Source organism: Neurospora tetrasperma (genome assembly GCF_000213175.1).
Source record: "Neurospora tetrasperma FGSC 2508 unplaced genomic scaffold NEUTE1scaffold_1, whole genome shotgun sequence".
Taxonomy (NCBI): Eukaryota; Fungi; Ascomycota; class Sordariomycetes; order Sordariales; family Sordariaceae; genus Neurospora; species Neurospora tetrasperma.
The window spans coordinates 4,791,394-4,813,707 of NW_009799099.1; the positions used below are offsets into that span (position 1 = coordinate 4,791,394).

Genomic DNA, 22,314 nt, shown 5'->3' on the forward strand with positions numbered 1-22,314 from the left:
GCAACCCGATATACATGGATAGATAGATAAGCTTCAGGATTGTCGGTTATCGTTGCTTGCGACAGAAGATCGGGTCGGTGGTCATTGACACTGCCCCCCCCCCCTCCCTTTTTTTTTTCTTATTCTCTGAATTCAAATTTGATGGTGGGTTCTCGGCACTGCATCTCTTTCATGTTCCTTCTATCTTGTTCTTCAGAGGTCATTCTATCTAATTTGTTATTACAAATACCTACTTTGAACCGAACATTGCCAAATCTACTCATAATACCACGGGGGACCAAGACAGACCAGACTATGATAAATGGGAAAAGCTTCCTTAAGGACGTTTAACATGATAATACTTCTTTCCGTGTAATGAGATGTCTTATTTCCTAGTTAATCCTTTATCAAATGTTCCGTAAGACATCTGAATGTCCGGTTCGAGGACCGAGGGAACAGCCTCGTTCGTTCTACAGTAAAATAGTTACTATGGTAGGACAGAAACATAGGTAGCATGCAGACAGGCTGACTGAATGACACGGGGTTTCCCCGCTGAGGGAAGTAGCTAGCTACCTCTGCCATGAGCTGTACATAAGGCTTGTTGATGACGGAGCCGTCAGCTCGCTGCAGACTTAGAGAAGAGAAAGAACAACGAAGAGATTCATCATTCATCAAAGGCTACGCTGATTCCACGCATCCATCACTGACCAAAACTCAACTCTCCTAACTCCTTCGCGAATATATATATATATATATGTATAAAAAAAAACCAAAAAAGAAATAGGTTATATTTCACAGCCCCGGAGATCTTCTACACTGCCTTGCACCCACCCACCCTCTCTATCACACTCACCCCCAAGTCTGTCTACCTCCGCCGCCGACCTGCTATCATCTCACCCGAACCGCAGCCAAGCCTTTTACTGACTCGACACAAACAAACAAACAAACAGGCTACGTATAACAGAGACAGAGCGAGGATGGAAAAAAAAACAGCACTCAATAAGTATACTACTCTGCCTGGAATAATTACCTAGGTAGTTAGGTTCTGTGATAAACAGCGCACAGAATGAGAGCAGCACACACAGAGCCATGACCTCTCAATCATTCAAAGACCGCTCAAATTACCGCCCGCTCAAACACCGCTCTACCATACCTATTTCCACCACCGTAATTCATCTATCCGGATCCTCCGGGGGAAAATCCTGTCACGAAAAAGTTACGTATCGTATCGTATCCCTCGCATCGGCAAATATATATATATATATCTCTCTCTCTCTTTTTCTAGACTAGTCTATTTCCGTCCCAGCCGGTATATATATATATATATATATAATCCACACACAATCCATATGAAAAAGTGTCAAGTCAAGTCCAAGTTTTGATATCGTACAACGACAAAATTCTAATTTACACTAAGTAGGTACGCTTTCCCCTTTTTTGTTTGTTTGTCTGTCTGTCTGTCTGTCTGTCTGTCTGTCTGTCTGTCCTCTATCTACCAACCAAACATAACAAAACAAAACAAAACAAAACAAAACAAAACAAAACAAAACAAAACCATACATATACAAGTCCTTAGAGATCTGCTAGATCCTCCCACTTGACTCGCTTGCCTGACGACGATGACGACGAAGACGGAAATCGTAGTTTGAGACTGGCGGCTTCTTCTTTTGTCTTTCTCTCTTTGGTTGGTGATTTTGTGGGGGTCTTTGTTGATAATGGTGATGTCGTCGGTTGTGTTGGTGATGATGTTGTGAGTGGTGATGTCGTCGGTTGTGTTGGTGCTGGTGCTGATGCTGGCGCTGGTGATGGTGGCGGTGGTGTCTTGGATTTGCTTGTCGTCGTCATTGGCTCCTTTTCAGCCCTCTTACGAGCTTCTTCTTGTACTTTGTTTTCTGGTGACCCCTTAGCCTCGACCTCGACCTCAACCTCAACCTCAGCCCCAACCGTAGCAGCCGCGGCCGTGGGTTGTTGTTGTTCTTGTTTTTGTTCTTCCACTACAACCTTCTTCGAATCGTCCGATAGAGAACTAGGATTGGGCTTAGCCGCCGCCGCCGCCGCCGCCGTCTCGTCGACATGGGCGTTCTTAGCAGCAGCAGGAGCAACCTCATTACCACTACCACCACCATTCAACCACTTATCCAACGTCTGCCCATCCACCGGTCCAAGCGCCATCGCTTCTTGCACCTCTTCATCTCCATCCCGATCCCCTTCTTTTACCCCACCCTTCTTAACCGCCCTCTTTGTTACCTCTCCCTCTCTTTCAAATAACTTCTTCACCTCCTCGAATGCCGGTTTGGTTCTTAACTTTGTCGGAATTTCGACCGGCTTCATTAGCTCTTCAATTGCATGCCTGTCGAGCCCGTCTGTCCGGAGGGCCAAGTGAAGCTCGCGGTCGCGGTCGAGGGCTTGCTGGAGGAGGGAACCGATGGGTGCGGAGGGTTCGAGGTAGAGGTATTTGGAGGCGAAGGACCAGGATCGGAAGGAGCCGTAGATGTTGCCCCATGTTGGTGATTCTGGTTCACTGGAGGATTGTGATTTGGGCTGAGGGATGCGGCTGCGGATGTGGTCGGGGTTGGAGGAAGAGGCAGGTAATGATGCTGCTGATGATGACGGGGGTATTGTCGGGCTGGAGGAGGGGTCCAGGAGGGACTGAGATTGGAACCAATCCCCTAACGTGGACGGTATTCGGTCATCATCATCCTCTTCCTGTTCGGCTATCTCTTCCATCTCTCGCTGGTGTTCCTGCTCTCCCTTGGCAATACCAGCAATAATCTTCCCAAACACCTCGTCGCCACCATTGGCCTGAATAAACTCGCCCAGTAAGAGGTTTCTCACAAACTGCACCCTCTCTTCATCCCCCAGTTTGAGTCTCCTCACCGACTTCTCCTCCTTTAGTTTCGCCGCGTCCATCTTCAACAGGATAGTCCCCTTCTGTCGCATATCGAAGGTTGTAGAGTTCACAAGATGGGCATACCGCCAGATTGTGCTGAGCACATGCGGCTTCTTTTGCCAGTGAGCCAGGTCAAAGAGTATGTCGCAGGCCAAATTATCCAGCTTCAGCGGGGTTTCGTTGTTTTTGGCGCGGTGACTCTCAAACAGCTGGATGAACTCGACAGCCAAATCCAGTTTCTTCTGCGCCTTGCAGTGCGCAAGAATGGTATTGACCGTGACGTGATCCGGGTACGCAATCAGCTTGCCGGCGAAGACTAGATCGAGCAACTGCCGGATCTCGGCGAACATTGAGTAGGAACCAAACACGTGGAAGATCTTGTTGAGCGCGTCGATGGAGACCCATTTCCTGTTGGCGCCGTAGAGTTCGTCCTGCTTGGCCAGGAAGGTGGGTACGTCCCAACCCAGCTGAACGGCGCGGTACGCATCGTGGGGCGCCATCTCGTCGGCGACCATGCGCAGCGCTCCGCGGGCGTTGAACAGCCCCCTGTCGTGCATGGCTTGCAAAACGTAGCGCTTGACCTCTTCGGCTTCGAACATGCGGAGGAACAAAATCCAGGTGCGTAGGTTGGGCTGGTACCCGCGCGTGACCAACAGGTACAAAACTGCGCTAAAGCGATACAACGAGCGGGTCTTGACGGCCGCTTCGGCGAGGATGTTGAAGACTCCGACGTCCAGTCGCACGCGTCCGCTCTGGGCGTAGTTGAACATGGAGAGCACCTCGGGACGCCAGGTCTCGCCGCCGCGGGTCATGTAGTGCAGAGCCATCTTGAAGGCCGCGTTGGTAACGAACTGGGCGGCGACTTCGTCGTTGAAGACAGCGACAAGCTGTTCGATGACGGCCATTTCGTGCCGGCCGTGTTCGGGGTAGAGCTTGGAGGCCAGGGCGGAGGGCATGCGGGATTTGATCAGGGCGTCGACGTATTCCTCAAAGGTCTTGCGGGTCCATTCCTCGGGTTTGGGAAACTCGTCGGCGCGGATGTTCACGTGGTAAGGCGCCAGCTGAGAGGGTGTGCGGTGGGCGGAAACGAACACGATGGGCGCACGGAGGAAGAAGTCTTTGCCGTCCCCTTTGCCGTTCCATAGTACCTTCTCCGTGCCTTCGGTTCGGGAGATGATGGTGACCTTCCTTGTCACGCCCAAAATCTCGTCAATGGCGGTGTTGACCGAGTGGTGATGGCCCCAGATGATCAGGTACGGGTGCTGGTCCTCAGTCCCTTCCTCATAACCGGCGTCCCCAGCCCTGTATAGTACCATCCCGCAGTTGGTCCGAGACTTAATATCCCACACACTGTACTCGCTGTCGGACAAGAGCCGGGGCGCCGTCTCGCGGGGTATGATGACCTTGACGTTGTCGGCGAACTGCTCGGGGAGGTACATGGGTGTCGATTGAAGGAGATTACGAAGAACGGCGCGCCAGTCCGTTCGATTGGTAGGTACCCTCGTTCCCATGACCATCTTTTGACGGTGGTTATCCTTCATGTGTGTCCTTACGCTCCCTCGTGTCTCGTACTGGTCGGGATATTCGGTGACGGGTCTGACGAAGACGGATTCGAGCACCGGATGGGCGCGGACAGGAACCTTGGCCAAACGGTTGACCAGGCCAGAGCCTCGGCCTCGTTTAGGTTTGGCCGACTTGGCCGTTTTGGCCTTTTTGACCGGAGGTAAACCATCCTGCTTATCCTGGACGTCCCGAGCCTGTGTTTGAGTTTGTTCCTGAGCTTCTTCTCGGGGTAGTGGTAGTGGTGGTGGTGGTGATGCTCGTGATGGTTCTGTTGGAGTTTGCGCGGCGGGGACGGGGTTTTCGCCAGAGTCGTGTACCTCAGTAGTAGTGTGCTGCCGCCGGCGCACATCGTTGGCCTCGAACTCGGCGTCGGTAGATTGAGACTGGTCGGGAAGCGACGGCGCTTGGCTGTGGAGGGCGCGAAGAGTCGATCTGCTGCTGGTGGGAGCTGCTCTAGCTAGTGCTGGGGTACACTCCCTAGGAATCAGGGAGAGCCCGCGAGCGCCATTGGGATTCGACAAGACTCTCCATAGCTGTTTGACTCCCAGGGACATTGGCTATAACACGGGCATTTCCGGACGGCGCTTTCCTCGCAGCCGCCGTGTTGGAATCGTGGTCGGAGTCGCTGTGTCGCGTTGCGCGCTGGTTCGGGTATGAATAATGTACTTTCTTCGCCTAGCTTCTGCTGTTGTGTGCTTATCGCGGGATTTCGGTGATGGTCGTCAGATTCTATAGTCGTATTATCGATAGTCGCCGTCTCAATTGCCCTAAAGCTCTGTACGTATACTCGAAAAAGGGACCGTGGAAAAAGATGCGCGCTCCCAGAGTCGCTGAAATCTAAAGGTGTTGAGGGGTATCGGCGGGCACGGGCCACTGGATGTTTCTCAAAAGCGCGGATCGATGCTTTTCAAAAATGTTTTTGGCTCTAAAATCATCCGTCCCTCCATCGATCCATATCGGGCCCGGTTCCTTTTTCCCCCCCACTTTCTCCCGCGGTCTGCAACGGCATGGGCTCGGCCTTTGGTGGATACGTCCGGACGTCACGGCGGGTGCGACTACAGTACCACAAACTGTGTACCTCCATCGCTCAAAAGTCAACAAACCCCTTTTTTTCTTCTTCATTCAATGTTTCTTAGTAGTACTGTAGTGATACTCAATATAAGGAGTGTGACGAAATTAGACACCAAATATGACATGCTTCGCTCTCGCACGCTGGGCTGGCTTTTGTGTACACTAGACTAGACATTACCTCCTCACGACTCCTCCATATCACTCACTCACTCACTCACTCACTCACTCTCACCAAATCACCAGATTACCCCGAAAAGATATCCAGCACCCCCGTCCACTGCCCACCACTCTTCGCCCTTTCCTCCCAATACCCCTCCTTCCCGCCCTTCAACTTCCACACCTCCTCGCCGTCCTGGCCCGTAGCCACCTTGACGAACCATTTCGGCTTATACTCCTCTCCTCTCTCCTCCATCTGCTTTCTGCGCACTCTCTGCGCCTCCTCCAACTTGACCTTCCACTCTTCAGCAGAGTCCAAATCGCCTTGCTCGTGGAACCGCTGATCGGGACGCAACCTGCTATCCGTAGGCGGCAACTTGTCCTTCTCCAAGGGTGTGATTTCATTCAGCGACGCGGCAAAGGTCGTAAAGCCATAAGTATTCGCCGCGTTGGGAACGAGGCTGCCCGCCTTCCAAATCTCCTTGCCTCCAGGGGCAGTCTTGAGACTGCTCGTCCAATTGCCCGTGAGCGCCTGGCCCGTGTTGGACCCGTCGGGACCAAACGTCTCGACGTGGACCTCTTCGCCTCGGCCACCGAACATGCCCTTAGCGGAACGGAACTCGACGACAGCCTTGGCGCCCGAAGTCTCGTTGTTAACGTTCATGTTGCCGACGGGCTCGACGTACTTCTCGCCGTAGACAACGTTGCGGAGGAAGACGGTGGCGATGTGCCAGCTGTAGAGCTCGTCGGTGCCGTCGGGGAGATGCAGGCTGACCCGCACACGGCCCTCGGTAGTGATTTCGGCACTCTTACCCCAGAACTTCTGCGAAGGAGCCGGCGACTGGGAGAAAGACCACAGAGCACTGTCGGCTTGTACGGCAAGGCGGACAGGGCGATGGCAGATTTTCTCGACCAGCACTCTAAACCCGCCAGGCACTTCGTTCTCGGAGCGCACCAGTTCGAACGTCTCACCCAACAGAGGGTTGAAGGGCTTGCGCGTAGCACGCTCCTTGGCACGACCGTTGCTGAACTGGGAGACAGCAAAGGCCGTAACATACAGAAGACGCTCGTTCGCGTCAGTCTTCTTGGCAGCCTCCGTGAGAAGCTGGCCGTATTCAAGCTGTTCCGCTATACGCTGGCACAGTGACAAAGGCTCGTTCGCAGAAACGGGCATACTGATCGTACTAAGATCTTTACCCACGTTCTTGCGGACGAACGCGATGAGACTGGGAGGAGGCACTTTGGCGGCCGGAATCGTCGTGCGTCTGGTAACCGTGTCTGTGATAGGCAGTGGCGCAAGAGACTTGGGCTTAACGGGGAACAGACTGTCATGGTTTTCTGTACCGACGCCTTCAAACTCCTCCTCTTCCTCGACAGAAGAGACTGATGAGGAGTCGTGGATATCGACCTCCTCCGCATCTGAGCCGGGCATGTCCTCTTCGCTCTGACGAATGATCATAACCTGGTTCTGTCCCGCGCCACCCTGCTCACCAGCCTCGGCATCAAAGAACTCATCAATGGTAGACGCTGTAGACTCGTAACTCTTTCTGGAAGCCGCAGGCATCATGTTAGGCGGCATCATTTGCGAAGGGATTCTTCGGCGCTTATTCTTAGACAGCAGCTGAGAAAACTCAACCACCACAGAATCCAAATCATTCAGAAGAGCCGCGCAGTTATCGTATGGGTTCCGCTCCTCCGCAACGGCCGTCGCACTGGCTGGCGATGGCACCGCCAGAGCAGCTCCAGTCGTTGCCTGAACGCCTGGTTGCGCGCCCGGCGAAGCATTGCTGGTCTTGCGCTTCCAAAACGGCCTGCGCGACTCCGTCGAGGGAGTGAAGTAGGTCTCAGAGTCCTCCGCAATCGCTGGCGTGTTGGGTGAGAGCAACGAGGCCTGACTAGCACCAGGCGCTTGTTTCTCGGCAGCCATATCCTTGACCAGGCGCCTGAGAGCATCTCTTGTTCCTGCAACCCTGCTAACCAAGGACTCGACCTGCGCCCATTCTCTTTCGTCCTCCTGCTGTGCGCTGGGTACGCTGGTGGAGGGCCGCGAAGCCGGTCTGTCAACACCAAGGGATGCGCCGTTGTTGAGGGTCTCCAGACCCCGAGCAATACGACTGGCCTTTTCCAAGGCCTTGGCCCAGTCGTTGAAGTCCTTGGGACCGGACGCCTTCAAGTGCCAGATCTCGGCACCAGAATCAATGGTAATCTCGCGCCGTCTTTCGTCAGCGGCAATGGCGGCCAAGCTCAGAGGGATAGCTCCTCGCAGGGCAGACGAGTTGCGGTTGTGGTAGTAGGATAGCGTGCAAGTCGTAAAGTCGAGGGAGAAGAAGCGCCTAGCAAAACCTTGGCCCTTCTTGCGACGTCTCTTGAGAAGCACACCGACGTGGTAGGTTGCGCCCGGCACAAATCCGCCCTCACTTCTCGCATTCGAGGCAGCACGGCCGCGCCCGGCGGTCTCATTGCTGGGTAGACTATCGACCGAGTCGGAATTGGCGGCGCCCAGTCGGGGAGTAGTACCTGCTCCCAAGCTCGTTCTGCTGGCGTTGGAGCCGGCCCCCGCTTGTACGGTAGGCAGATGGTGGGCAGTCTGGGGCGGGGCGCCGGTGGGGTAGGTAAGCAGAACAAACGTGGCCGTCTTGGACGTCTGCTTGGAGAAGGTGTTGTCGAAGACGAGACCGTACATGCCCGCACTGGTAACGTCGTATGTGCCCACTGTAACCTTGTCGGCCTCGCATTTGCCGTGCCACTGGATGGGGATAAAGCCCTTCTTGGCAAGCTGATCTTGCGCTGTGCTGGCATCTCTCCTGAACAGGCCTGATTTCGCATCGGACACAGCGGCCTCGGTGGCTGGGTGTTCGGGGGTGGCCGTGGCCTCGAAGGTCTGGGAGCCGGCAGCTGTACCGCCAGATCCTGGGTGCTTCACGATGGCGAAGTTGCTGTAGTCGTGTTGGTTGCAAGGTCAGCCAATGTCTATGAAGAGAGAGTTATGGGATTCGTAGGTATCCGTACATGGACTTCTTGTGTGGTTGAAGACTCCATGATATCGTATGGCCTTCATCAACCTTGACCCATCGCACAATGTAGGACTAAGGGGGTGAACAGCGGGTTCGTCGGTCAGCAACTCCCGTTGGCGAAGTCTATAAAAGCTTGGCTTGAACAGGTCAGGGAGCGTATACCTTGCTGTGAATCTCGAGCTGCTCGATGCCCGCCATGGTGGAAGTCGATGATCGGGAGCCTGGGTGTCGTGCTATATATGACAGTGAGGGTGGATGGATAGATGAATGAATGAATGAATGAATGCGGTAACCGAGGTCTGATCGTGGGGCCTGTCCGCCTCTTCAGCAACAGCAGCAGCTACTCTGTCCGCGTTAACAGAGTCGGAGACAAAGCTTCCGTGATCAATGGATGGGCTGGTGATGGAGGCGACCCATTAGAGGTAGTTAAAGCCCCAATACGGTCGGATGTTATGGTATAAGACTAGGGGTCCTGTTGATGTTGTCGAGTGCAATCGAAAGGAGGGAAAAAGCCGGGCGGTGGTGAACGGGGACCACTACAGCAATTAAACTGGCACATGGAACAGGGCGGCGCAGACCGGTCACAGGCACCGATCAACCCACCGTAGCACCCAATGGCCAGCCGACAGGGGGCGTTCCCGTCAATTCCACTTGTGTTCCCGTCAGACCGCCTGCCCGCCTGGCATTCCAGGGGGAAACAAAACAATGGAAAGGACCCGACGCCAATTCAATCCCCACCGGAGCTTCCATCCTTCCCGACATTCGGGGTCAGCGGACAATTGGTTACCTAACCTCCGATCGCCCGCTTTTCCTTCTTACTTACAGTAAGTACACTGCTCCCTTCCTTTCCCCATGTCTCACCTCATTCAGTTGAAACAACACCCCGATCCAACCCACGTTTACATATGTATGTATCACACCGAGAGCCATGGCATGGTCACCCCGACGACCTGCCATGCTACTGCCTAGCTGGAGGTTGCCTAGCGCTCAGCCTTATAGTACACCTTACAGGATTCTACGGGTTTCATTGGTCAGAAGGTCGTCGGCAACCTCGGCATGTGTGTTGTCATCCAGGATGTCGGTCTTCCAACTAGAATGGCATTGCCGGTTTCTAGAACTTTAAACGGTTCGGTGTCTTGCTGAGACTTAACACCAAATCCGTCCAGTCGTGAACCTTTTTCTTGGCGATGACAGTCTTGTTATCTGTCCAAGTGCCGCAAATGTTTGTCGATGAGTTGTAAACGAGCACCGGCACATCAAGTTGGATCATTGAACGTAATATCCGATTAAATGCCTTGTGAACCTTTTTTGTATTTCTCCATTACTGCTCTCCAAGTCAAATGGCTCTCCCCATTCCACCGTTGACTAAACTATATCGGCTTTTTGCAAGGTCTCTTGATCCACGACCCAATCTGATGTGAATACCTAAAGTCTATCCCACAATGAATAAATGCGCTGCCTCTTCAAAGCCCCAGTGTCCACTGCGGTCCAATTCCCAAAAGACAGAGAAACAACGAAACCCGAAACCCTATAGCCAATCAAGCAAACACCCATCGAAACCCCACTGCGTCTGCAATGCCAGACCTGTTGCAGTACTATCTGCCTCCTGACTGCTGCTTTAACATCTCACTCTGGTACCGAAGCTTGAAGCCGTTGCAGAGGGCCCTAACATCTGGGTACTGGCTCTTCATAAGCTCAAAAGCATGAGGGATGACGCGCACAGGCCAGGCATTGACTCGCGAGTTTCGGCTGGCCTTGAAGCAGAGGAAAAAGTAACCGGGGTGCTTGGTGTCGATGCAGAAGGCGTATGTCGACCGGTTGGGGTTGGCGTCCATGTACGTGGTGAGCCATTTCTCTGTTGGTCTTGGTTAGCATCTGCATCATCATGAATAGCATCAGTGTAGGTGGCTGAACTTACCAGTCTCATTACGGGAGCCCTTCTGGAACTTGTCGCACTGCATGAGCTCATCCACCTTCTTGGCCATGGCCTTGACGTGGTCCACGATCAACTCGTCCAGATCCTGGTATGTGTACTTGCCCACGCGGAGGACACGCCCGACAGCAAACTCGTTCTCCTTTTGTAGTTCGAGCACGTCGACGTGCTGGAACACACCATCCGCCACCTTCCAGGTCACGGCAAGGTGATCGTTACCTTTACTAGAAGGTCGGATTACAACCTCGCCAGACGGCTGACTGCCCAGATACTCCTCGGCCTGGGTGCTGTTAAAGGGCTTGAATAGAGGATGGTTGACCACTCTCTGCGCACGTCCCGTGCTCTTGTCCTTCTCGCGAAGCTCCTCCCTGTCCTCATCCTCCTTTCTGTAATCCCACTGATCGCGACCGTGGTCAAAGTGTCTTCGGAATGGCCGCCTCATCTCTTCATCTCTCATTGACAGTTTGCTCACAAATTCCTTACGGTTGAGATCAATGAGCTTCGCCTGAACGACCTGTCCGACATGGAGCACATCCTTGATGGAGTGGCGGTACGAAACATCGTGAGACTCAATGCGTCCCTCGATGCCGCAGTCCAGCTTGACAATGGCAAAATCATCCTTGACTACCCGAACGTTGGCCGCCACAATCATGCCCTCGCAGAGCGAATCACGGTTCTCACCCGTGAGCATGGTAAAGACCTGATCCACCGTAAGGCTCTCGAACTTCTTGCGCAGCTCTTCGTATGGTACCTGCAACTCAGCCCGGATGGTTTCAAGCGTAGCACGCTTGCGCTGTTGGTACTCGCGTTCGAGCTGTTCGGCATATTCCTCCAGGATGAGCTCGTTGACCTTGTCCTGCTCATCATCCTTGAAAAGCTTGCGAACAATAGCACCAGCACCGTTCTCGTCAGTTTCAGCCTTGACGTCCTCCTCGTCCAGGCCCAGTGCATCGGCTGCCACCTTCCGGGCGAGATCGTAATCCTCTGGATGGATACGAGTGTTGTCTAGCGGGTCGGACTCAGGATTCGTAGGCTCGTATTCGATGAACAGGAAACTGGCACAGTTGTTCCACACGCGAGGGCCAAGGACGGGGAGCTTGTGTCGCTCAGGGTCGCCGACAAGCTCGTCGCGAGAGGTGACAACTCCACCGTTCTTGTTGATACCCTTGATAAGCAGTTGTGCTTTACGGGGACCAAGACCAGCGACGTAGGGAAGAAGATGCGCGGTGTTGGCGTCCTGCATCGCCACGTTGATATCGACACCGACGAGGTTGACCATGTCGACCATGGCCGTCTCGAGGTGCTTGAGCAGCTTTGCCTGAGGAAGGTACTGCTGGTAGGGATGAATTTGAAGTGAGGTGACATCCTTGCCAAGGGCCGCATACTCCTTCATGGGGTTCTGCATATATCTAGCCAGAGCAATGCAGTACCGGGTCATCGGGTTGAGGCTTGGGTGATCTGCAACCGCACGAGGGCTGTCCTTGTACAACCGGGCGACCTCATCGTTGATGACAATCACCTCGAGCAGGTCAGAGCGGTACTCGTTGGTCTCCGGGTCATCGTATTCGGGGCCGACCAGTCCCTTTTCACTGACGAGGCCCTCAACGTCCTTGATGAGACGGTGTGTATCGGCTGAGAAACCGGAGATGCCAATAACATCAGGTTGCCGACGCCTGACTAGCTCAGCCAAGGCCTCACGTTGACTCTCATCGCGAGCTAGGTTGGTAAAGGTACCGTGTTCGAGAATCCTTCCATCCTCATCCATCGAGACCCAGGATACAGGTTCACGGTTGGGATCACCCATGCCATTCGATAGCGTGAGCACACGGGGGGTCGTGCCAATAACCATACCTTTGGGCTTATAAGGGGCTTGATCCAGTCTCTTGAAGTAGAGCTCACGGCAGGTTTTGAGCAGCTCATCCTGGCACGCCGTCCGCAAGGAGTCTTTCACACCCTTGACGATAACCTTTACAAGCTTGTCAAAGGCCAAATCGATCACCTTTTGGCGTTCCGCATTCCACTTGTCGGCAAGCTCGCTAAAGTTCTCCGAGGCAAAATCACTAAAAAGTTGTTGCCTGAATTCGCGGTCGTTCTCCAGCGAGACTTTGATTTCGATGAGCCCTTCTTCCTCTGCCTTCATCATCTTGAGGAAGAGCTCTGGGCGAACGGCAAGATCGGCGATAGACATGTTTTTAAGATACTTGACCTCGTAGTAAGGATTTGCTTCGTCAATCTTGCGTAGACCCTTATCAGTGCGACGGCAGCTCACAATGCCCATGCCGTAGAAGTTTTTCCTGAAGTGTTTGCGCATCCGAGGACTGGCAAACATTTCTTCAGCAAGCATCTGGCGAGCAGCATTGATGACCAGCTCGCCCGTCGGGAAATCGGCGTCTACCAATGTGTCGGCGAGGTCATCTGGTAGCCTTGAATCGTCCTCTGAGGTCACCTTGCTGCTTTCGCGCAGAATGTTCTTGGCAAGACGATCAGGCGTTATTCCGAGTGCCTGAACAAACTTGTAGGCATTGGATCGCCGGATGCGTTCAAATTGGGCTGTCCTGCCACCGGCCCTCTTAATCTCACGCTGTGCGCTATTATCGTTGGCAGCAAGGTCCTTGAGCTCCGCCGAATACTGGAAGTTTAGGTAATCTTGGAGATCCTGGAGCTCCTCGATGGACTGCGCTTGGCGTATCATCTCTTCAAGGATATCGTCCCGGGTCTTCTCCTTGAGCTTGTCGTAGGTTTGTTCGAGCGCGTTACGCTTTTCCAGGAAAGACCGGAACCTAATGTCGAGATCCAGGACCTTCCACAGGTCATCTTGGGTGAGGAGCTTCTCGGCATCAACAGTATATTCGGGAGCGTCAGGATCGTCGCGGCGATTCGGGTTGCGCATCTTCTTGGCGTGGATGAGGTAGTCTCTTCGGTGCTGAAAAACGTAGGGAACTTCGACGCCGTCGATAACGAAGAATTCGAGGACCTTGCCCACGGCCTTGTTGAACGGGCCGTGAAGCTCACTGGAAAGGTTCTTGCTGGGTAGCATCAGGTTGCTGATCCACCGAGCCTCCTCCTTAAACTGATCGGACGTCATCTGGAGATTCTTGAAAGCCTTGCGATCGAGCTGGAAGCGCTCAGGCTCGTCGTTGAACCGAATCCTGTTATCCTCGTCGGTAAGAAGCTTCTCCTTGAGCTGCGAAGGTTCAAAGACATCCTGCAACTCGATATCTTCCTTTGTTCGCTCCCCGTGCTCCTGCTCTTCCTCCAGCTGCAACGCCCATTCGTAGTCTTCACCATTACCGAAAATGGCATCCATATCCTCGAGAGCATCTTTATCGAGACCGGTTGTGTCAATGTTAAGACCCCTATCTTTGGGACGAGCGACCTCCTCATCTTCCTCGCGGTGTCGACGTTCTTCGTCATCCTCGGGGTAATCATCTTCGATGAAGTCGTCGAACTCGTCCGCTTGAGCCCGGCCGCTGGGACGGCCGTAGCCTCGATCATCGTGCTCTTCGTCCTCGTCGGAAAAGATCTCGGCAAGACCGCGACGTTCAGTGGGGCGGTGGTCATCCCTATGACCCCGTTTCAGGCGCTTGAACTTGGTTTGCTTGGAAAAAGGTGAGCCGACTGGATGATGTCACCGGAAACCGTAGAGCACATACCTGGGGTTGTGGCTTCCGCTCCCACTCAGGAATCGCTTCACCAATCAGGTCGAGATCTTCTTCGTCGAGCTGCTCCTCCTCTTCGCGCTCACGACGGCGCTTCTTTCTCCTGCGGCGTTCGCGCGCATCCGAATCCTCAGCCTCGTCCTCTTCATCTTCGTCTACGATGAAACCTTCGCGAATCTGTGAGCGATGGGTGTGTCAGCGGTATTCTCAACCGGAGGTATGCTACAGCATCGGGCCAGAGGCGGCGTACCTTTCTAGCCTCTTCCTCATCTTCGTCGTCTTCCTCCTCTTCGCTGGAATCATCAATGTTGGGTCTTCTTCTCGGGCGGTCGCCGGCCTCCTCATCAAAGGACTCATCATCCTCCTCGTCATCGAGCTCGGCCTCGCCGTCAATCAAGTCGCGCATGCTGTTGCTCATGGTTACGGCTGGTTGGAGTGGCGCAAACTGGTGTGTAAATAGGTGTCTTTTCGGACAAGTCTCGACCGCCTAAGAGGGTCGGAATTGGAAATGAAGCGCGTTTCGATGGGAGCAACAGTCGCTCTTAGGGTGCTGATGAAAGAGAAAAGAAGAATACAGGAGGAAGTTGGGTGCAGAGCGAGCTCGTTTGGTGAAAAAGAAGTGATTAGCAATTGAGGGAGGTCTGAGTTGACCGCGACTGCCCTGAACCTTTCTGGCCGAAAGGCTGCTTGCTGCTGCTGCGTACGTGCTGCTCGCTCCTAGTGAGGTGGTCGCCTGCCGCCAGGTCACGTCGGTTGGTGCACGCACGTCAATAGTGTCAGGAAGACCCGAATTTTTGGAGCGAGACCACGGCGGGCCAAGCAAGGCCCGGCCACCCGCCCCTGTACCCTCCAACTGAACTTTTTACGCCACGCGCCACATAACGCGTTCAGCCTCGCCAAGACCCAGGCCATAGAACTGAACAACTGAACGAAGTGTCGCTTCAAGTTGGATGAATCGATTACGGACAGAAACAACACATGGCTTGGCCCGTGCATATCGTCAACATCGAACGACGAGCAGCCATCACCAACTTGTCCCGAGTTCTTATGTTGTGTGATGGGATCTTTTACTGTGCTTGTCGTTCTGCTCACGAGCATGCCACAATGCCATTTCAGTTCATGTGAGGACAGTTCACGGATTTCGTCAGGCCAGTCTCGGACCGTCACAACCATACACCTTGACAGCCAAACAGTCTGGAGTTCATCGTGAGGAAAACAAAACAACAATATCGTATTCTGCATATTGGAGCATATGATGCGGTGTAGTGTACAGACACCAACCGACACGATCCATGCCCTCGAGGGGAGCTAGCAACGGAAGCTTTGACTGTGATGTTGAGCACACTGGACATGTTTATGCGAAGTTCAGTCGTCGTCCTGCGAACATCTCACCCATGCTTGAACTCTGGGGTCCGCATGGCTAAACTATATCTGAGGGACGTTCATGCCCTGCATCACGGAACTCACCACTTGAGTAGAAGCGAGCATCTTTGGTTTCAGATGCTCTTCGGGGTCATGATCCCCAGCCATCCGCGCTTAGACCCACCATTTGGCACGCATATCTCGAACAAGTCCCTGGCATCATCCGGATCACAGCCGACTGTTGGTTCTGGTCATGCCCAATCACAGCAGTATTTTGCTTGATTCGACATCTCATGGCGCGCTTCTTGAGAGCTCTGGGGTTGTACGAATATGACGTGCACTGTGCTTGCTGTGCTGCGGTTAGACTTGAGTTGAAGATTGTCCTGTCATTGGTATGTTGATGCTCTTTTTTGTTTTGCTGGTAACAGGGACATATGCGCGAGTTTCTTCATCTCTTGCCTGTAAGCGAGCTACACTACAAGAGCTTCACATGTTCCACTGGAGATAGGCTGTGCGCAGGATGGCACCGTCTATTTATAAGTACGTATGGCTACTTACCTGGGAATAGCTTCGTCCGGACCTCTCTCAGAGTCCGCACTGTATTTCCCCCCCACTACGGTGTGCCGTCCCCAGATCCAGAAGTGAACCGAATGTAACAAACACCATCCCATTTTCTGCAACTCAGATCACAGGTTCGTCTCGACTTCTTTGCCTCACATAGTGGCGCCACTGTCGAAGTTACAGATATTAGAAAAAGAAATAGTGCGTTAAAAGAAAGCCATGTTTTGTTTACACTGAAATATTGGTGTTACATGTACCGCTAAGTATATCAGACCCAGTGCCAAGCTCTTCGCATTACCAGGAAACCTTGTGCTTGCCCTCAGGAACCGACGAGGTACCTCTGGATCGCCCCTCCTTTCGTTGTCCTTGGGCTGAGACCTACCTCGCTATCTCTAGTGTGTGGAATGTCGTGGGTGGCAGTGCGTGACGGAGTTAGTGAGCACCGCTATACACCACTGTGCTAGTGGTAAGCACTATTGCCGGCCGTGCTCAACACGGAAACTAGGTGTAGTTAGAGAGTGCAACTACCTGTACAATTACCCCTTTCTCGAACCCAGAAAGATACCATCATTCACACGGGACCTGGCTACTACCTACTCGTCTTGTCAAGTGGAATGGGTGTTGTCTTTCGTCAATAGTGCCGTTCTTTTCTCTTCATTAGCTTTGGGGTCCCAGTCTTCCTTATCGGTCAAGTCGGACATTCTTCAAGACTTGGTGCTGCCAAGACACGTTAACAACTTTCTTCAGGACCTAGGTATGTACTGACATTTGCGCTAACAACTTGTTCCTGTTTCAATTCCTCGTAATTTCACAGGGTAAAGAAACATGATTGAAGCTTGGAAAATCGATTTAGTGATCCATTGCACGCTTTGACTAGATACTACCGTTTTCGGTGCTCTCACACTCTCCGTCTCCATGTTGAGGTGCTAGTCCCCCTCTTGAGCTCCCGTCGGGTTCCCGTCCCTCTTCTCGGCATCACAACCAGACCCCACCTTGGGACTGTGACCGGACAGAACAACGGCGAGACCTGACGGGACACAGCGTTATTACCACCTCTCTCTACCATACAACTTTCAACCTCTTTCCACCCTAAAAACATTGGCCTGTTCCCTCGACTTGGTGTCTCCTTCACCGCCTGGACTAAGGCTTCCCCTCTTCGAATAAATCCCCGCCAAAAGCGATTTGTCTTTGCGATTTAGTGTCCAGTCTTCTTTCTCCTTCAGCTGATAGCGCGTTTGTGGGACTGGGATACCGGACGACGGCATCAAAGGGTTATCATCATCACCAACCGCAGACCCTTGGCCCCCTTTTTACATTGCTTTTGGTTTTACGACAGTTAGTTTCGAATCGATCGCCTTCCCGCTCGGCTGCTTCTTTCCATCTTGGCCTTGGGTTGATTTAACAATAACAAATACCCAATCCCCAGCACTGACATTCCGGCCTGACGGTTGTCGACCTCGGAATCCACATCTCATCTCCGTACGAGTGGCGTATCGCATCGCATCAGGCTTCTATATCTGATCGCCTCCTCCCACCTCCAGTCCTCGACTTGTCAAGACATCCAAGACAGAAGAACGAGAGCGCCAGGACCTGCGACTCTCTCCAGACAAAACCGCAATAGAAGAAGCGTACCCGACTACGCTTAAACAGACATCATGGCCGACCCATTTGCCCCGCGCTCCATGAAGCGCAAGAACGTCAAAGGTCTTGCCTTGGCTCCTGCCGCTCCCAAGCCCCCGCCGACGGCCGAGACCTTTTACAAGGATAAAGACGACGACAACAATGCCCAGCTAGAGATCGGCATCGAGTTCAACCTGGACCTCAGGCCCGAAGATCTGGACCTCATCAAAGAGTTGGGAGCTGGAAACGGAGGCACAGTCAGCAAAGTCAGGCATATCCCGACAAATACAGTTATGGCTCGCAAGGTATGTTGGACAAGCCAAGGTTTCCAAGCTTCGCCGTTGTAAGCTCCGCTAACCAAGCATGGGCAGGTTATCCATGTTGAGGCCAAGAAGGAGATGCGCAAGCGTATCGTCCGCGAACTTCAAATCATGCACGGCTGCCATTCCGAGTACATTGTCACCTTCTATGGCGCCTTCCTTAACGAGCACAACGATGTGATTATGTGCATGGAGTACATGGATGTTGGGTATGTTGCCTCTTGGACCGCATGTTCTTTGCGCAGTGGAGACTGACTGACCTTGGTTGTGTAGCTCGCTCGACCGTATCTCCCGTGTCTTCGGTCCAGTCCGCGTTGATGTCCTCGGAAAGATTGCTGAAGCTACCCTCGGCGGTCTCACGTACCTCTACTCCAAACACCACATCATGCACAGAGACATCAAGCCCTCCAACATCCTCGTCAACTCAAAGGGCCACATCAAGCTTTGCGATTTCGGTGTTTCCGGAGAGCTAGTCAACTCTGTCGCCGACACCTTTGTGGGTACATCCACCTACATGGCTCCCGAAAGAATCCAGGGCGACAAGTACACAGTCAAGTCTGATGTGTGGAGTTTCGGCTTGACTGTCATGGAGTTGGCGATTGGCAAGTTCCCGTTCGCCAGTGATCAGCTTGGGGATGATGCTGAAAATGCTCCCGCCGGTATTCTCGACCTTCTCCAACAAATTGTTCACGAGCCAGCACCGAAGCTACCCAAGAGCGATGCTTTCCCACAAATCCTTGAGGATATGATCCAGAAGTGTCTTTACAAGGAACCCGAGAGGCGGCCGACGCCTCAAGAGCTCTTTGTAAGTTGTTCTTTTTACTTTACTGCGGCCATAGAGTTACTAACACCAAACCCAGGACCGCGATCCCTTTGTACAAGCGGCGAAGAGAACCCCGGTCGATCTGAGAGAGTGGGCCTGCAGCTTGATGGACCGGGACAACCGCAAGTCTCATCTGCAGCCACAACTCTCTCCGTCGTCGCACGATTTTCTAAGGTCCAGTGATGAGCCTACACCCACTTCAGGTGAGATTCCGATTCTGGGGACTATGGTGTCACCTCGTGATCAACATGGAAGCGTACCAACCCGACCCCCGCCAAGCAGCCGAACAGGCAGCGTTGGCCGCACAGGTGGACCGTCTGTACATCCGGGACTAGGGAGCCGAGCAGCTACGACTGGCTCTCAGCCCAGATACCCGCAGCAGGCTCCTCCTCCTCCTCCATTCGAAAAGAGGCCCTCCATGTCAACCGGCCATTCGTATACCAGTTCCTCGTCCTCGAGCCGATCGGGCTTCGCCCTACCCATCCGACCGGGGCCTCCGGGCCAGCCGATGCCGCCGCCGCCCCCACGAAGACAGTTGACAGCAGAGGAACTGCAGAGGGAAAGTCGCCGGCAAGCCGCAATGCAGCCTCCAACTGGCCGATTTTGAGTTGAGTGTTGCATATGATGGATTATGAGAGGATGTTTCTTGGCATAAATAATACTCAACCCCTCCCCCTATTTTTTTGCAGCTCCGCTTTGCCCGTTTACCCCCCTTTGTTTTGCATATATACGTTGACCTTCCCAGACTGCGTTTGATGTCACTTTTCTACACGCGCCTCAAGACCACCGGTTTGGTGAAGATAGTCATTCGAACAATCAGCGGGTCTACCCTGACGGTGCTGGCTCACCTCAGTGGTACGACAATGGCATTTTGTTAAGCAGAACGTTGGGTCTCTGTCAAATGGGTAGCTATGGTTATGGCCATCATGAGTGGGAATTGAGTTAACTGAGTACAAGGGAACGGGGGAGATGGTGGGTTGATGGTGCTTGATTTGAAGGAAAAGTGTATGTGTGAGAAACTCCGAGTTTGCATCTAAAATCTGATCTTTCTCAGGATGGGAACCATGTCTTGTCCGTTTTGCATTTGTTCAGAGAATGAGTACTGTCTATGATGGGTATCTAGGTATATCAGTGGGCGCAAGAAGTCATTTGTTGTGAGACATCCAAGCAAAATAATACAAAGAACTGTTGTTTCGTCTGGATATCATCCGTCATCTCCTCTCAACCTTTTCTTCTCGCTACTAGTGAAACTCGATTCTCGGCTTCTCCCCATTCACCCTTTACAACAACCCCTCCTCCAAAACGTCAACCAACTGGTCCAACCTCTCAATCACCAAATCCGTATGCTCATGATCCACCAAGTGCCTATTCACATCATTGACCAACAAGACGGTCTTGGCCCCCGCCCTCCGTCCAGCCGTCATATCATCAATACTATCCCCCACCATAATCAGCCCACTCGCATCCGCCACCCACTCCCCTTCCTCTGTCTTTTTCAGACCCTCTTCTGTACTTGCGCCATTCGTCGTCGTCGTCGTCTCCGTCGCAGCAGCAGCAGCAGCAGCAGCAGCAGCACTCTCATGCTCCTCCTCGCCCACCTCCGGCACACCGCTCTCCCCCGCTCCCGCCCGTCTCGCCAGCCCCCACGCCTTGGCAATGTGCAAGATACCCGCCGGATCCGGTTTCGGCGGGCGAAACTCCCTGGTCACGATTGGGTGGAAGACGGACCCGGCCAGGAACTTTTCGATCAGGTTGTTCACGGGCGCGTCAAAGTTGCGGGTGCAGATGCCCTTGCGGATCCCGCGCGCGTCGAGGTAGGACATGAGCGTCACCAGACCCGGCTGGGCGACTTGGGTGACCATGGCTTCGCGCTCGATGGACCGGATGGATTCCATGGCGGTGGCTTGGGCGGAGGGGGTGGGGAGGGAGTAGATGTGGTCGAGGATGTCGGTGGACTTGGAGATGGAGAGGGCGGAGCGCATGAGTGCGAACATGTAGGTTTGGGGTTCGCTTGGGGAGGGGGATGTGTTAGTATGGAGTGTTGAATGGTTTGAATGATTCTTTACTCTTGTCGAGGTGAAAGTGAGATTTCATTAGCTGATTTTGACAAAAAAAAACATACCATAATGTCCCGTCCATATCAAAGACCACGCCCTCCAGCTTGCGCAGTTGAGAGCCCGCCGCCGTGAAGGGCTCTTTCAGCGGCGCAAAGAACCGTTTCGAAGTGTTGTTAGTAATGTTGCTCATCATGAAAAGTGTCCGACGCATAGAAGGCGGTTGCCCGGAATTCTTTGGTGGTTTTTTTTTTTTTTGAGTGGGATGTAAATATCCCAAGAAGGTGGCCTATGTACTGGGATTTGAAGCCAGTCAGCCAGTCAGTCAATCCTGAGTCTGTTTCTATGAGCTCTTGGCGTTGTTTATTTGCGGCTGAGGCGCCAAGACTAGAAAGTCGTGATAATCGGCGGGCACCAGTGATGTTTAGGTGGTTCTCAAGTCGGGTCCCATTGTGTTTGACGATGACTTATCGCCGATACGTTATCATTACACTACAGCGCATTACCACCTATAACATTTGTTAACAGCTCGAAGTTCACCACCCCCCGCTTCACCGCCAAGAACCCCGCTGTCAAGTAAGGAAAGTACTTGTTTCGGTTAGGTTTACACTTTATTTACTTTTCAGGACTGTAGCGTAGGACGTCATCCGAAACTTCAAGCTGATGATAAGGGGCGAGAAGGTTACAGACATATATCACAATTCAACAAATAAACTTAGACGATGGACTACCTTAACTCCAGATCCGGACTTCAGATCATCATGATGGTCCAAGACATGAAGCAAGTGCTCGAGATCTTCCAGTTGCCTGCTTCACACCTACACGACATGGCAACAAGTATGGCAAGTGCGAATGAGCAGCGGCGGGACGGACAAGCTTACCCAACCGCTGGATGGCGCCGGAACGGGTCATGAGTTGCTTCACTTTAGCTTCTTCAACCAATCAACTTCAACTCCTCATGGGCGCGAGTCGCCGCCTTCATCTTTATAACGTCGCAATACCTTTATTACTCCTTGTTTTCATTGACTTCTTCCTAAGAATCCATACCTACCTATCGCACTCCCTCTAAGTACTTGCCTCCTCTAATTGTATCTGTTTCCCCTGCTTCGGTGGGCTCAACCGAACAAAAGACAGCGCCGAATATGCGCTTTAAGAATTTGAATCGGGAGCGCAAACCAACTTGAGAGAGAGTCTCCTTGAGAGCTCCTGTGTCATCATCGTGTCTTGTCTCCGTCAAACAATATGGCACCTTATCCTCAGGGTCCTCCTGCCGGTCGCAGGGTTTCTAAGAGAAGTGTTTGTTCCGCCT

General features: G+C 53.0%; 7 protein-coding genes across 7 annotated transcripts in view; 2 read left to right on the forward strand and 5 right to left on the reverse strand.

Moving 5' to 3' along the window:
• Nucleotides 1-1,551: 1,551 nt before the first annotated feature.
• Nucleotides 1,552-4,986, reverse strand: NEUTE1DRAFT_120372 (uncharacterized protein; the record flags this gene model as incomplete). Its single annotated transcript, XM_009850155.1, has 1 exon — nucleotides 1,552-4,986. The coding sequence occupies one exon, from the start codon at nucleotides 4,984-4,986 to the stop codon at nucleotides 1,552-1,554; it is 3,435 nt and encodes a 1,144-aa protein (XP_009848457.1).
• A 545-nt stretch (nucleotides 4,987-5,531) lies between these two features.
• NEUTE1DRAFT_77381 (uncharacterized protein) lies at nucleotides 5,532-8,871 on the reverse strand (the record flags this gene model as incomplete). Its single annotated transcript, XM_009850156.1, has 3 exons — nucleotides 5,532-8,595; nucleotides 8,669-8,745; nucleotides 8,836-8,871. 3 exons carry the CDS (start codon nucleotides 8,869-8,871, stop codon nucleotides 5,748-5,750), a joined length of 2,961 nt encoding a protein of 986 aa, XP_009848458.1.
• Nucleotides 8,872-9,994: 1,123 nt separating this feature from the next.
• NEUTE1DRAFT_58699 (uncharacterized protein) lies at nucleotides 9,995-14,683 on the reverse strand (the record flags this gene model as incomplete). Its single annotated transcript, XM_009849076.1, has 4 exons — nucleotides 9,995-10,528; nucleotides 10,592-14,189; nucleotides 14,260-14,442; nucleotides 14,516-14,683. The coding sequence occupies 4 exons, from the start codon at nucleotides 14,681-14,683 to the stop codon at nucleotides 10,269-10,271; spliced, it is 4,209 nt and encodes a 1,402-aa protein (XP_009847378.1).
• Nucleotides 14,684-17,173: 2,490 nt separating this feature from the next.
• Nucleotides 17,174-17,520, reverse strand: NEUTE1DRAFT_116089 (uncharacterized protein; the record flags this gene model as incomplete). The annotated part of the gene is made up of 1 exon (XM_009850157.1): nucleotides 17,174-17,520. The coding sequence occupies one exon, from the start codon at nucleotides 17,451-17,453 to the stop codon at nucleotides 17,262-17,264; it is 192 nt and encodes a 63-aa protein (XP_009848459.1).
• Nucleotides 17,521-17,843: 323 nt separating this feature from the next.
• Nucleotides 17,844-19,558, forward strand: NEUTE1DRAFT_34238 (uncharacterized protein; the record flags this gene model as incomplete). The annotated part of the gene is made up of 4 exons (XM_009848745.1): nucleotides 17,844-18,113; nucleotides 18,180-18,337; nucleotides 18,402-18,933; nucleotides 18,989-19,558. 4 exons carry the CDS (start codon nucleotides 17,844-17,846, stop codon nucleotides 19,556-19,558), a joined length of 1,530 nt encoding a protein of 509 aa, XP_009847047.1.
• A 673-nt stretch (nucleotides 19,559-20,231) lies between these two features.
• On the reverse strand, nucleotides 20,232-21,198 carry NEUTE1DRAFT_98517 (uncharacterized protein; the record flags this gene model as incomplete). Its single annotated transcript, XM_009850158.1, has 2 exons — nucleotides 20,232-20,961; nucleotides 21,074-21,198. The coding sequence occupies 2 exons, from the start codon at nucleotides 21,196-21,198 to the stop codon at nucleotides 20,232-20,234; spliced, it is 855 nt and encodes a 284-aa protein (XP_009848460.1).
• Nucleotides 21,199-22,247: 1,049 nt separating this feature from the next.
• Nucleotides 22,248-22,314, forward strand: part of NEUTE1DRAFT_77391 (uncharacterized protein) — a gene marked incomplete at both ends in the record, with an annotated part of 4,327 nt that continues 4,260 nt past the window's right edge. The window contains one exon of the mRNA XM_009850159.1: nucleotides 22,248-22,301. Coding sequence (XP_009848461.1) covers nucleotides 22,248-22,301 — 54 coding nt within the window. The remainder of the gene's footprint in view (nucleotides 22,302-22,314) is intronic.